General features: G+C 38.6%; 1 protein-coding gene across 9 annotated transcripts in view; it reads left to right on the top strand.

Annotated features, from left to right (window-relative positions):
• Positions 1–12,071, top strand: part of LOC136872018 (uncharacterized) — an 811,539-nt gene that overhangs the window by 692,249 nt on the left and 107,219 nt on the right. For all 9 annotated transcript variants that reach the window (XM_068227292.1, XM_068227293.1, XM_068227294.1 and 6 more), the window contains one exon: positions 11,804–11,935. In XM_068227292.1, coding sequence (XP_068083393.1) covers positions 11,804–11,935 — 132 coding nt within the window. The remainder of the gene's footprint in view (positions 1–11,803; positions 11,936–12,071) is intronic.

Raw genomic sequence — 12,071 nt, 5'->3', positions numbered from 1 at the left:
GGAGAGATGGCGTGGAATGACATTAGTAGACGAATAAGTTTGAGTGGTGTGTTTAAAAGTAGGAAAGATCACAATTTCCCAAGAAGGCTCAGCCGGTGAACGAGAGTCCCCGAGGTGGACCGTTCGTTAACTGGCGTCTCTTATTTTTTGAGGCAGTTAATAGGACAAGGACTGACGACAATGGAAAACAAACAAGTTTAAAACAAGGTTTGACATTTATTTCTAATAGCACTCCTGTAAACAAAAATTAAACAAATGTTACAAACAAAATCTTGATGTCGTTTTGCATTTCTTGTCATAAGACTGTTTTATAAAATTCTGACTCTCTGGTCCTTCCACATCGAAGCCGTTATTCTTGGCGTTCTATACCGGGGCCGCTATCTCACAGTGAAATCAGTAATCACGTTGGCTGAGTGGTCCTCAAACCATCCCTCAGAACCAGGTAAAAATCCCTGTCCGGGCCGGGAATCGAACCCGGGGCTTCCTTGTAAGAAGCAGGCACGCTATCCCTACACCACGGGGCCGGCAATGAGGTTCTACTGTATTATTATTATTATTATTATTATTATTATTATTATTATTATTATTATTATTATTATTTAGAATCAAGAATGTATAACACGTTCTTTTTCAGCTATCCAGTTGATATTAAATAATAAGTTTTGCTTGAACACAGATCAGTTATCAGTGTTCCATGAATAAAAATGAAAAACAAACGTTAGGCAATTCTGATGGGCCGTTACAAAATACAGTACCGTGCACGTCAGGCAGCTACAAAACAGTGTGCGTTAAACAGTTTATGGTCCATGATTCATAGTTGTAACATTCCTATTCTTAGTATCTCTGTGGATCAGTGGGAGCGTGTCGGCCTCCGGATCCCAAGATAACGGGTTCAAACACGGCAGAGGAAGCCTAGCTATCAGCTTGCATTCGGGAGATATCGGGTTCAAACCCCACTGTCGGCGGCCCTGAAGATGATTTTTTCCATTTTCACACCAGGCAAATGCTGGGCTGTATCTTAAGGCCGCGGTCGCTTCCTTCCCACTCCTAGCCCTTTCCTATGCCTATCTGGGTCGGTGCGACGTACAGCAATAGCCATAGACGCCCAAGAGAGATTCGGGTTTCTCTGCCATCTAGTAGGCCTAGAGTAAAACGGAACGTCGAAATTGACAAGCACGCAGCCAGATGACGTCAAATTGAAATATCCGCATACAGTAACTGAGGCCATATTATCATTATCATTGTTATTGTTATTCTTCGAATTGAGTAGTGTGATTGGTCGTTGCGCTCACAGCTGATTAACAGGTGAGAAAATTATCTGCATCCTTAAGATGTAGTTGTTCGATTTGTTAAAAGTGAAGCGTGCCGAATATTTATAAAATTAGTGGGGGTAACCCTTTTACAGTTTTCAATTGTAGAAATGTAGAATTGTTCATTGACTTGTTTGGATGTGTCGCGTTGAATTCTGCTGCCACTTCTCCTGTCCATCCTTGCGAATTATCTCCACTCAGTAGTCCTTACTTAAAAGGAAACTGTTCGGTTTGGACTTCACTGATTTCAAAGAATCTTGGGTAGATGATCAGTCGACTTATAAGTCTAATGGAGATTACATTTTTGTCTTAAAATCAACGTTAGTGTAAAAATAATCAATTGCTGAAAAATAGCTGAGTGGTTGAGAGCAGTTAGCTGATGATGTAGAATAAATAACTTTGCGTATGTGCTGTAGTAATATACTAATTCTGATTTTCCCATATCCTAGTGGAATCGCGAGTGTGAAACGTGTGGCACATGTGGACTTTGCGCTGTTTTACGACTCGTTGCCCAGAAATGTACCGATAGTTCTGTCTTGTAGTTACATAAAACACTTCATACCAAGAATAAGATTTTGACGAAAAGAGTAGAATGTGACACTCTACAAACCTATTTTACTAACAAGTACTGTGTAGTATATGAACATATGAAATTATTAAAATTTCAATACCAGTACCTCCGAACCTTTTTCAACGGAAGCTTAAATATTCCTCCTCCTCCTCTTCACAGGCGTTTGGCGACCAATATGGAGTAGTTTTTCCTGTTAAGTAAAAGACACGGCCGAAATGAAAACGTTCACCCTGTACCAGGAATGGTGAACCTATGACACGCGTGCCTCTAGGCGACACACGAACACGACTTTTGTGGCACGCCACACACACAACATACTAACATATTTTAATGTTTTTAATATGTAATAAATAAGGTCAAAAATCTTGCAACATAACATATTTCAACATTTTGCTTTAATATAGACGTATGTCACAATTCATTTTATGGACATATTTGTTAAAAATTTCTTAATTTTTGCTAAAATACATATTATTTAAAATGTAGTTTTCATCGTGATGTTTGCAAAATAACACCATGAAACATTTAGTCGAATGGATTTATACTGTATGTAATGCAATCTACCTAAACGAAGTCAAATGAGGGGCTTCATGGTGATTTTAAAGGAAAATAACCCATGACACACTAGACAGTAAAAATTAATAAAGAAGACCTTAACTGATACGCTAGTTGAAAATGGTTTGCCATGCCTGCCCTATACAGTTTGAATTTCTGGAGATAGAAATGCGTCCGCACTATAGTTTCGTCCATTTCCCACCTCAACCCTCGTTCTGGTTAATTTCAAGGTCTAGGAGGACCTCGGTTGACGGACGATCATACGAGTAAAAACGTCGGCGACCGTCCTTGGATCGAGAGTAGTATATCATCGGCTTGAGAAATACGAGATGCCACCTGATTCGACACGAGTCAACTAGAGCGAGACGCGAGACGGCTTCCTTTACATCCTTTTATGTTCTTGGCTTGGGAGTTGGATATTTTATTTTGTCTTCGTCTTCTTGACCTTGATCTACGGACAGCATTAACTGCCATACAGTCTATTGTAACCGAGCAAGAGGCTGTACGGTTTGGGTAAAGGTGCGTTCACACCAAGATGTTTTCGTTAACTTTGTTAATAAACATTGTTAATGAACAATATTCATGAACATTTCTGTCTGTTAATAAACAAAATAGCGTGTTCATTAACTTTTGGAGCATGTTGATAGACAAAATTTCTTTAACTTTTGTGAATGAAACTTTTCATTAACATTTCGTGTTTTCGTTAACATTTCGGTTCGCACATGCGCAAAGACACAATTAGAACACGCAAATTCGTAGTGCGAAATTCAATACTTTTTATTTTATTTTTGGAAATCGAATGTCGAATCGCAAGCATCTAGTATACACCATACAAATACATAAGTGAAGTGTAGGAGTATTTCTCTTACATTATCCTTGATAGGAGTCACCAGTCGCTAGGAATCATCAAGTTATATTTAGCCTAACATTAATGGAGATGACATTCCAATAATTTATATCATTTCTTGCAATTTCAGGCCCAATTACTGTCAACAAGAACCAAAACGCTTGTAGGGACATTCTTAGAAAGTTTTGAAAGCCTGCTGCATCATAAATTGAAAATTCTGACAAAGGCCTAAGTGTCCTCCCCAAACTTAATTTCTAAACGCTTTTCCAATATTTTTCTTTGCCACACTTTGCGTCTGCGCTTTTCTCTAATTGCACTCATTAAAATAATGAAAGCTGCAGCTGTGAGTATTTTCTTCTTCCTGACCCTATCCATTGTAACCTCACAAACAGATATTTTGGTGTGGACACAATGTTAAAGAAGTTTGTTAACAAAAGTTTATTAACATCTTGAGAAATGTTTTCGTTAACATTGTTTATTAACTTTGGTGTGGACTAACAATAATGTAGCTATCAGCTTGTATTCTAGAGATAGTGGGTTAGAATCCTACTGTCGGCATGGGTTTCCGTGGCTTTCCATTTCCACACCAGGCAAATGTTGCGGCTGTACCTTAATTAAGGCTATGGTCGCTTCCTTCCCACTCCTGTTCCATCGTCGCCATAAGACTGGTCTATGTCGATGCGACGTAAAGCAATTTGAAAAACAAAAGACGGCTTATTTTCCCACACCCCCAGCCAGAAACTAAAATAATACATTTGTCTTATTAAATATATATATAGATTAAGCTATACAAGGCAATATATCATTAAAACGATCAGAATGTTCTTGGACTGGTGGTAAAATATTTAAAAACACCGGTAAATATTATGACGGTATGTGTCTATTGCATTAGTACGATACCGTTCATGTTCTATTAAATATGCAGAATTACAGAAAACTTGGTGGGCATCGTTTGCTCATAGAACTTGATAATGTTAATTGGACAGTTCTTAAGAAGTCCTGGGTGCGCCACTGCTTCGGGCTATCGTATACCTGTACTCGGAGACGGAGAGAGAAGTCTTCTCTGAATCTGTGTCGATGTGGTATTTAGGCTGTACGGTACTTATATTTAGGGAAGACTTGGAAGGAAGCGGCCACGCGCAGTATATTGGTTTCTAGTGCGACATTCACCGAGAGTCGAAGTGCGGAAAGTCGAAAAGTTTTCTAGAAGTCTATGACCTCGAAATGTCGTTGGATTTAATGAAGAAAAATAGTCAATATTTAATAAATAATAATAATAATAATAATAATAATAATAATAATAATAATAATAATAATAATAATAATAATAAAAACCAGAATGCCTGTATGCCAGCGAATGCCTCTCGATGAATTACAAGTTAGAGAAGCTGGAGATCTTAGAAAGAAGAATACTACGGAAATTCTTGGGCCTAATCGAGACTGAAACCGGCTGGAAACTTCGGAACAACAATGAAGTCTGCAAAAGTATGGAGAAAATTTCAGAGACCATGAAAAAGAGGTTATCATTTCTACATTTGTACAGAACGGACAAAACCAGACTACGGTAACCAAAAAGTTATTCGACTACCTGTGGAACAAGAAGACAACGACGACATGGATTAAGGAAGTTCGTAAAGGCCTAGAGAAGTCCAACATCCAGGAAGTTTAGATGTTAGACAGGAAAACATTTCGGACCATGATTCAAAATTTGGAAGGATTTCAAGTGGAAAGAACTGCAAAGACGGGAAGAGCCTGGACGGATGAACAGAAGAAACAACATAGCGCCCATATGAAGGAGTACTGGAGGAAGAGGAAAGTTCAGACAAAGAAAATATGAAATTGTAGCATGATCCTGAGTGGTCAATTCGCAAATTAAACATTTTGTATAAGTTCAGCTACCATCTGCAGGCATTTTAATTTAATGCTATTTGGGCTGCTGCATTTCACTTCCAACGTTCAGTTTTACTTCACCAGACAGCAGAGAAACCAGACCTCTGCTGAGTAATCTGAGGCTGAGTTTCAATTAATTTTGCCGGGTAAACACCAAATCTGTCGCCCAAGGTTATTCACAAGCCGACATCGTACGGCATGAAGTGCCAAATGGACTTTGCTCCTCCCTTTAAAAAATGCGATTACCTCTACCGGGTTTGAACCTGTGATCTTAGGATCTGGAGGAAGACAGTCTACCACTGATTCACAGAGAGAGAAGGAAATCAAATAGTTGAACAAGAGAGAGGAGGAGCAGGAACTATTTAAGGTATGACTCTGGCACAAGTAAGTGGAAACAGTGCCTAACACAATAATAGGCCTGTGGTTGTCCTTCCCTTATCCAAAATCAAAGCCATCTCCACTGTGAAGATCCTTGGAGGAGTGGAAGCTAAAGTCCACAATTCTAGCCCTTCAGGCAAGCAGCTCAATGTTGAAAACATCCTAGGGATATGAGCTACGAATTTTAAGTAAATAAAATATAATTTAATAAAGTATGAGAATATATTCTTTATTTATTCCTAAAAATTACAATCCTTTTCTTAATCGTAGTTATTCGGTCGATTAGATTAGCAGTTTGCCTTTTTCTACCACTCCGAGTGCTAATGTGAGTCAATGCAGAGTTTCATTTAAGCCCCTATAACTACATTTGGTGTAGACATTTTTCAAAAAACCAAAAAACACCTGAACAAGAAACACATTAGAGAAAGAATTATGTAAAAAAGTTAATTTGGCTAGGATTTGAATGAAAAAAGAAAACTAGTAAAGAAACAAGCTATTTTAGGCTGTTTATCTGGAATTGGACTTAGGAGCAGAAGTGATTTTCCATAAAAAAAAAAAAAAAGTTTGATAGAGCTATCCAAGACTTGCAATTTGAAACCTTCCCAGGCCCTTTAGCCCTTCGACTATTGGCACAATTGAGGAAATTGCTTAATTATATGTTTTTCATAGTGTGGGAACCCCCACTTTGCCTACTTACACTACTATAATCTCAGCACTTAGTAGGATGGTAGTGGTCAGCTATGTGCCTCGTTGCCTCCACCTAGTGTAGACCTCTCCAGACATGTAAATCTCTATTTCTATATTTTTCAAATTCAAGCTGGTGAAACTTATCTTTATCATTCTGGATAAACCTAGCACACCTTCACCACTTCAGCAAGCCAGCTCCACTTCCCCAACCCCGTTTCTTCATATAGTATCATAACTTTTTGATATGTCGTTCAGTTGTATCACCTTATGTCGCTGTTGCTCGCTTAGCACCACCCGGGGGACACGTGCAGGGCAATCAATAGCTACCTGTGAATGTGAGCAACAGTCATTCCCTTGGTGAAAAACTAATGTACAACCCGTTCCCAAAATATTAGGAGTCACCCTGGACAGAACTCTGAGCTACAAAGAACATCTCACCAAGCTTTTTCACAAAATCGCTACAAGGAATAACATCCTGCACAAGCTTTATGGCAGTTCCTGGGGAGCCTCGGCTCACTGCTTACGATTAATGGGTATCATTCTTATCTACTTTGCAGCGGAATTCTGTGCCCCAGTATGGCTGGAAAGTGCACATGTGTATAAAGTGGATACTAATCTGAATGATACCATGCGCTACATAACTGGTACTGTAAAGTCCACACCTCGCCACTGGTTACCCGTACTTAATTATATCCCACCTGAGGAGAAAGGAAGCTCTGCTGAGAGAAGCAAAGAAGACCTGGTCATCTCTCTCATTACCAGTTCACCAGGAATTTTGTTACACATCGCCACGACGACTTCAGTCTAGGACACCAGCAATTGCACTGGCCGGCCGACTCTTGAGGGTTAACTTTAATCTAAACCAGAGGTAGCGGGATCAGTGGTCAAATTCAACATCTGCAACTAATGCTCATGAGCTAAATCCAACTCGGAAAATGAAGGGATTCGACCTCCCAAAAAACTATGGTGTCGTCTCAACAGACTGAGAACTGGCATAGATGCTGCAATTCCTTATGCCATAAGTGGGGTTGGATGGATTCCCCAATGTGTGAATTCAGTGAAGAGGAGCAGACTATGGACCATGTCATCCTGCGCTGCTAATTAATAGAATCACCGATGGTCAGATTCGACTGAACGGATGACATCATCGTTCTGCTTCCGACTGGCCCAAGTACTCTTATCTGTCATTATCACAATATTTATAGATGTATAAAAAGAGAAGAGGAGCTATTCGATTCTGGGGACATTGATTTCTAAGTATATGCAAAGACCCAAATCTCGACCCATATAGAATACTGAATACCAACGGAGGCATTATTAGGCATCCTAGTCTTGCGGGTAAACTAAGCCATGTTAAACAAACTACTAGAAAATATGTAAGAGAAGCCCCAGCAATCTGTTTCATCTTTCAGAGAAGCTGAAAAAGTTGGACCTGGAGTTATGAATTTGTTGTTATAATCACCATACGATTAAATAAATAAATAAATAAATAAATAAATAAATAAATAAATAATGGAGCATGAACATTTATCAATGTATAGATCTTGTTTTCCACTTTAATCGTTAATGATGACCTGGTACTATTAGCAAATAGTATAAAAGAAGCAAAATTTCAGGTAGAGGAACTAGGAAGATTAGCAACAAAGGTTGGGTTGAAAATATCTTTTGAGAAAATGGAAATGATGCCATCCTTTAAAGTTGATGCTCCACATATTATATTAAATAATGCTCAGAAATAAAAGTTGTAAATAAATTTAAATATCTTGGTGACATTGTCACTTACAATGCTAATGAAAAAGCATCCATAGATAACAGAACTCTAAAACTGAGATGAGCACAACAAATTACATGCCGAGTTACAAAAAACAGTCTCTTTCAATTAATGCTAAATTTGGCCATTATAACTCCATCATTAAACCAGAAGCAACGTATGCAAGTGAAACATTATTTGAACTTCATACCCAAGCAACAACAGACAAACTACAGGAAGTGGATAGAAGAATTCTCCAGACAATTATTAATAAAAAACATCAGGTTGATGGCCAGTGGAGACTTTTACCCAATTCAGTAATTTACAAGGAAAGTGAATCAATTATTGACACAATGAGAAAACGGAGGATTATTAGACCTTTATGTTTTCTTAAATATATAAAAATGATATGAATAAAGAACTAAAATCACAGATAAGGCTTTCTGCAGATGATGATGATGATGATGATGATGATGATGATGGTGGTGATGAACTATATAGAGTGATGGATAAGTTACAGAATTGAGTCACTGCAAAATGATCTCTGTAACACTGAGATTTCTCTGCTAGGGGCTTTACGTCGCACCGACACAGATAGGTCTTATGGCGACGATGTGATAGGAAAGGCCTAGGAGGTGGAAGGAAGCAGCCGTGGCCTTAATTAAGGTACAGCCCCAGCATTTGCCTGGTGTGAAAATGGGAAACCACGGAAAACCATCTTCAGAGCTGCCGATAGTGGGATTCGAACCTACTATCTCCCGGATGCAAGCTCACAGCCACGTGCCTCTACGCGCACGGCCAACTCGCCCGGTACACTGAGATATAGAGCAGACAATGATATAATGATAAACAGTGTGAAGAGTCACATAAGTTTCATTACTGTGTTGATTGAGTGAATGTATCTCATGGGGATTACTGTTAAGTACCTAGTTATTAGTAGGAAGATTTTCACTGGGGTAATCACATAAATTGAATTGTAGATAAAGGTTGCAGATCTCTTCGTATGGTTATGAGGATATTTAGGGGGAAAAGTAAGGTGTAAAAGAGAGGGCATGTAATTCACTGGTAAGACCCCAATCAGAGTAGCCTACGGTTCTAGTGTATGGGACCATATCAGGATTATTTGATTCAGAAGTGGAAAAGATCCAGAGGAAAGCACCCCGATTTGTTCTGGGCAATTTCCAAAAAAGGAGTAGTGTTATGGAATGGAAATGTTGCAAACTTGGGAGTGGAAAGAATTAGCAGTAAGGAAATGAACTGCTCGCCTGAGTGGTACGTTCCCAACTCCCATTGGAGAGATGGGGCGGAATGATACTAGTAGACAAATAAGCTTGAAGTGAATTTTCAAAAGTACGAAAGAAGATAAAGTTGGAATTCAAGAGGACAAATTGGGCAAATATTCACTCATAGGAGGAAGAGTTAGGGATTGGAATAATTTACCGCAGGAGATGTGTAATAAATTTCCAACATCTTGAAATCACTATAAAAGACTAGGTAAACAGTTAACAGGGTATTTGCCACCTGGGTTGCAACCCTAAATGCAGATCAACGGTGAATGGCTGATCAAAACGCTTATTGGAAGCATCTCAAAACTGAGGCAGCCGAGCGTCGTGTGGCCAGCCCTGATAAGCATATGTACTGTCCCAGAGGTAGAAAATGATTTAGAACTCGGGGATATAGGTAGTGGTCACCCTGCTGATGTCGAGAAGGCTCTGGTGCACTCATTGAAGCTTCCATACCTTTACGTTGTACAAATATAGATTTTGCTCGTAATATTGATATCTAACTCTTTCCATAAGTATGTTACTTTTCATGTCACAGACAGATTATACACTGACTGTCTTGAAGATGAATAAATTTGTTTCGAATTAAGAAATACATAGTGAACTATAAAATTTCAAATTTATTTATTTATTTATTTATTTATTTATTTATTTATTTATTTATGCCCATACTGGAGCACCAAAATCAACCTTATACAATAAAATATTTAAAAAATAAGTACATAAAAACCACATTCACTTTTTAAAACTTGATAATTTCTTCTTTTCCCAAAACTCTTGCACCCCGTTCTTCTGCTGATATAACATTGTGCTTATGTTTTGATGTTTTAAGTGATAGTTTTGTATATTTATTGTTTAGAATCTTCTTCTCTTCTCTATTTTCAATTTGTTCTGCAGTAATTTTCAATTCATCCAAATCCATTTGTATTTCTTTAAACCAAGTGCTTTTTGTTTTACTATTCCAAAAGAAATCAAAAAGCTGTTTTAGGAGTCTAAAATATGGCAAACAGTATGTGTGTCCAAAAAAAACATTTCACTCTGCAACATGCAGAAACACAGCTCACTGAGTTTACTTGGACTTAGAGCCTGCTTGCCAATTCACCAACTGGTTCACAGAGTCAAAACGCAGTGACTATGGCAAAGAACTCAACTGGCTTACTGCAGTGAACTTCTCATAGTGCAAGACTGTCTGTCTGACTCATTGTTCCCCAGCGTACTTCTTTAAATAGGACAGCTAAAGATTCTAGAAAAGGCATCTCACAGTTTCTGCTACCAGGTTATTCCAGGCGCCTCTCCTTTGTTAGCCATTTCCATTATCTTCAAAAAGGCTGAATTAACTTCCTCAGTGCATGCCTTAACAATTAGTTGGAGCTATTGTTCTGATTTTAAATTTCCTACCTCAAAGATGAAAGTGAATAATTAGGCCTTTATCTCAATATTAAAAAGACCAAAGTTATGACTGCGGATGAGTGTGGTACAGTTTGTCTAAAGCTAAATGGGGAGAGGGAGGAGATAGAGTGTGTGCAGAATTTCATCTTCTTGGGAGCCAAAATCAAAATGGAGACTGCGGTCCTGAAATTAAGACAGATTTCGCTTGGACGAATCGCTATGATGACTATGCCAGTGATCTCGAAGAGTGGAGATGTCAGTTTGGCTACCAAGTACAGATTAGTCAGTACAATTACATTCCCACTGCTCATATATGGATGTGAGAGCTGGATGCTGAAACAGGCAGACAAGAGGAAGATCAACGCTTTTGGGCTCTGGTATTGGCAAAAACTCTTAAGAATACCATGGACTGCAAAAATTGCCAATAAGGCAGTTTTAGAGCACATCAAGCCCCAAATTTCATTGGTTGGTATGATTAGGAAGTGGAGACTAGCATACTTTGGCCATGACATGTGATCAGATGCATTGGAAAAACAAATCATGCTAGGAATGATCAGCGGTACAAGAAGACCAGGTCACTTGAGGGCTCGTTGGTTAGACACCATCAAAACAGACACCACCCTCACCCTGGAACAACTACAGTAAAGGAGGCAGGGTGGAACAGGACAACTTGGAGAGTGCTAATTAATAGAATCACCGATGGTCAGATTCGACTGAACGGATGACATCGTTCTGCTTCCGACTGGCCCAAGCACTCTTATCTGTCATTATCACAATATTTATAGATGTATAAAAAGAGAAGAGGAGCTATTCGATTCTGAAGACAGTGATTTCTAAGTATATGCCAAGACCCCAATCTCGACCCATATAGAATACTGAATACCAACGGAGGCATCGTTAGGCATCCTAGTCTTGCGGGTAAACTAAGTCATGTTAAACAAACTACTAGAAAATATGTAAGAGAAGCAAAGTCTTGGTAAAACGTCAAGTTTTCCATCAGTTTCTTATTTTACGTAGCATAATCCGTGTTGAGGAAAATATTTGTCCTTGTGAATAGCTATTGTTGTTATTATTATTTTAGCTTGATGTGATAGTTTACTGTTCTACTCATATACATTCAACAATTGCCTTTCTTCTTTCTAGATTGCAATAATGGAGTGGGGATGGAGCCAGAGTGTGTCCAGGTGCGCGAGTTCATTGAGCGACTTGTTGAAACCTTAGTGTCCGGTGGACTCGATGACGTCTGTGTGAAGAGACTGCATTCTCATCCAGCCTGTAAGTACAATAAGAAAGAAAATAACTGCCAACATACCCAACTTTTATATACATAGATTTATTTGCAGTTCTAAGCCTAAATGAAATACATGCTCAAATGAATGTAAAAATGAAAGTTTGCAATGTTAGATTAAAG

This window comes from Anabrus simplex, chromosome 4, assembly GCF_040414725.1.
Source record: "Anabrus simplex isolate iqAnaSimp1 chromosome 4, ASM4041472v1, whole genome shotgun sequence".
NCBI lineage: Eukaryota > Metazoa > Arthropoda > Insecta > Orthoptera > Tettigoniidae > Anabrus > Anabrus simplex.
This window is presented reverse-complemented; position numbering and strand designations above follow the sequence as displayed.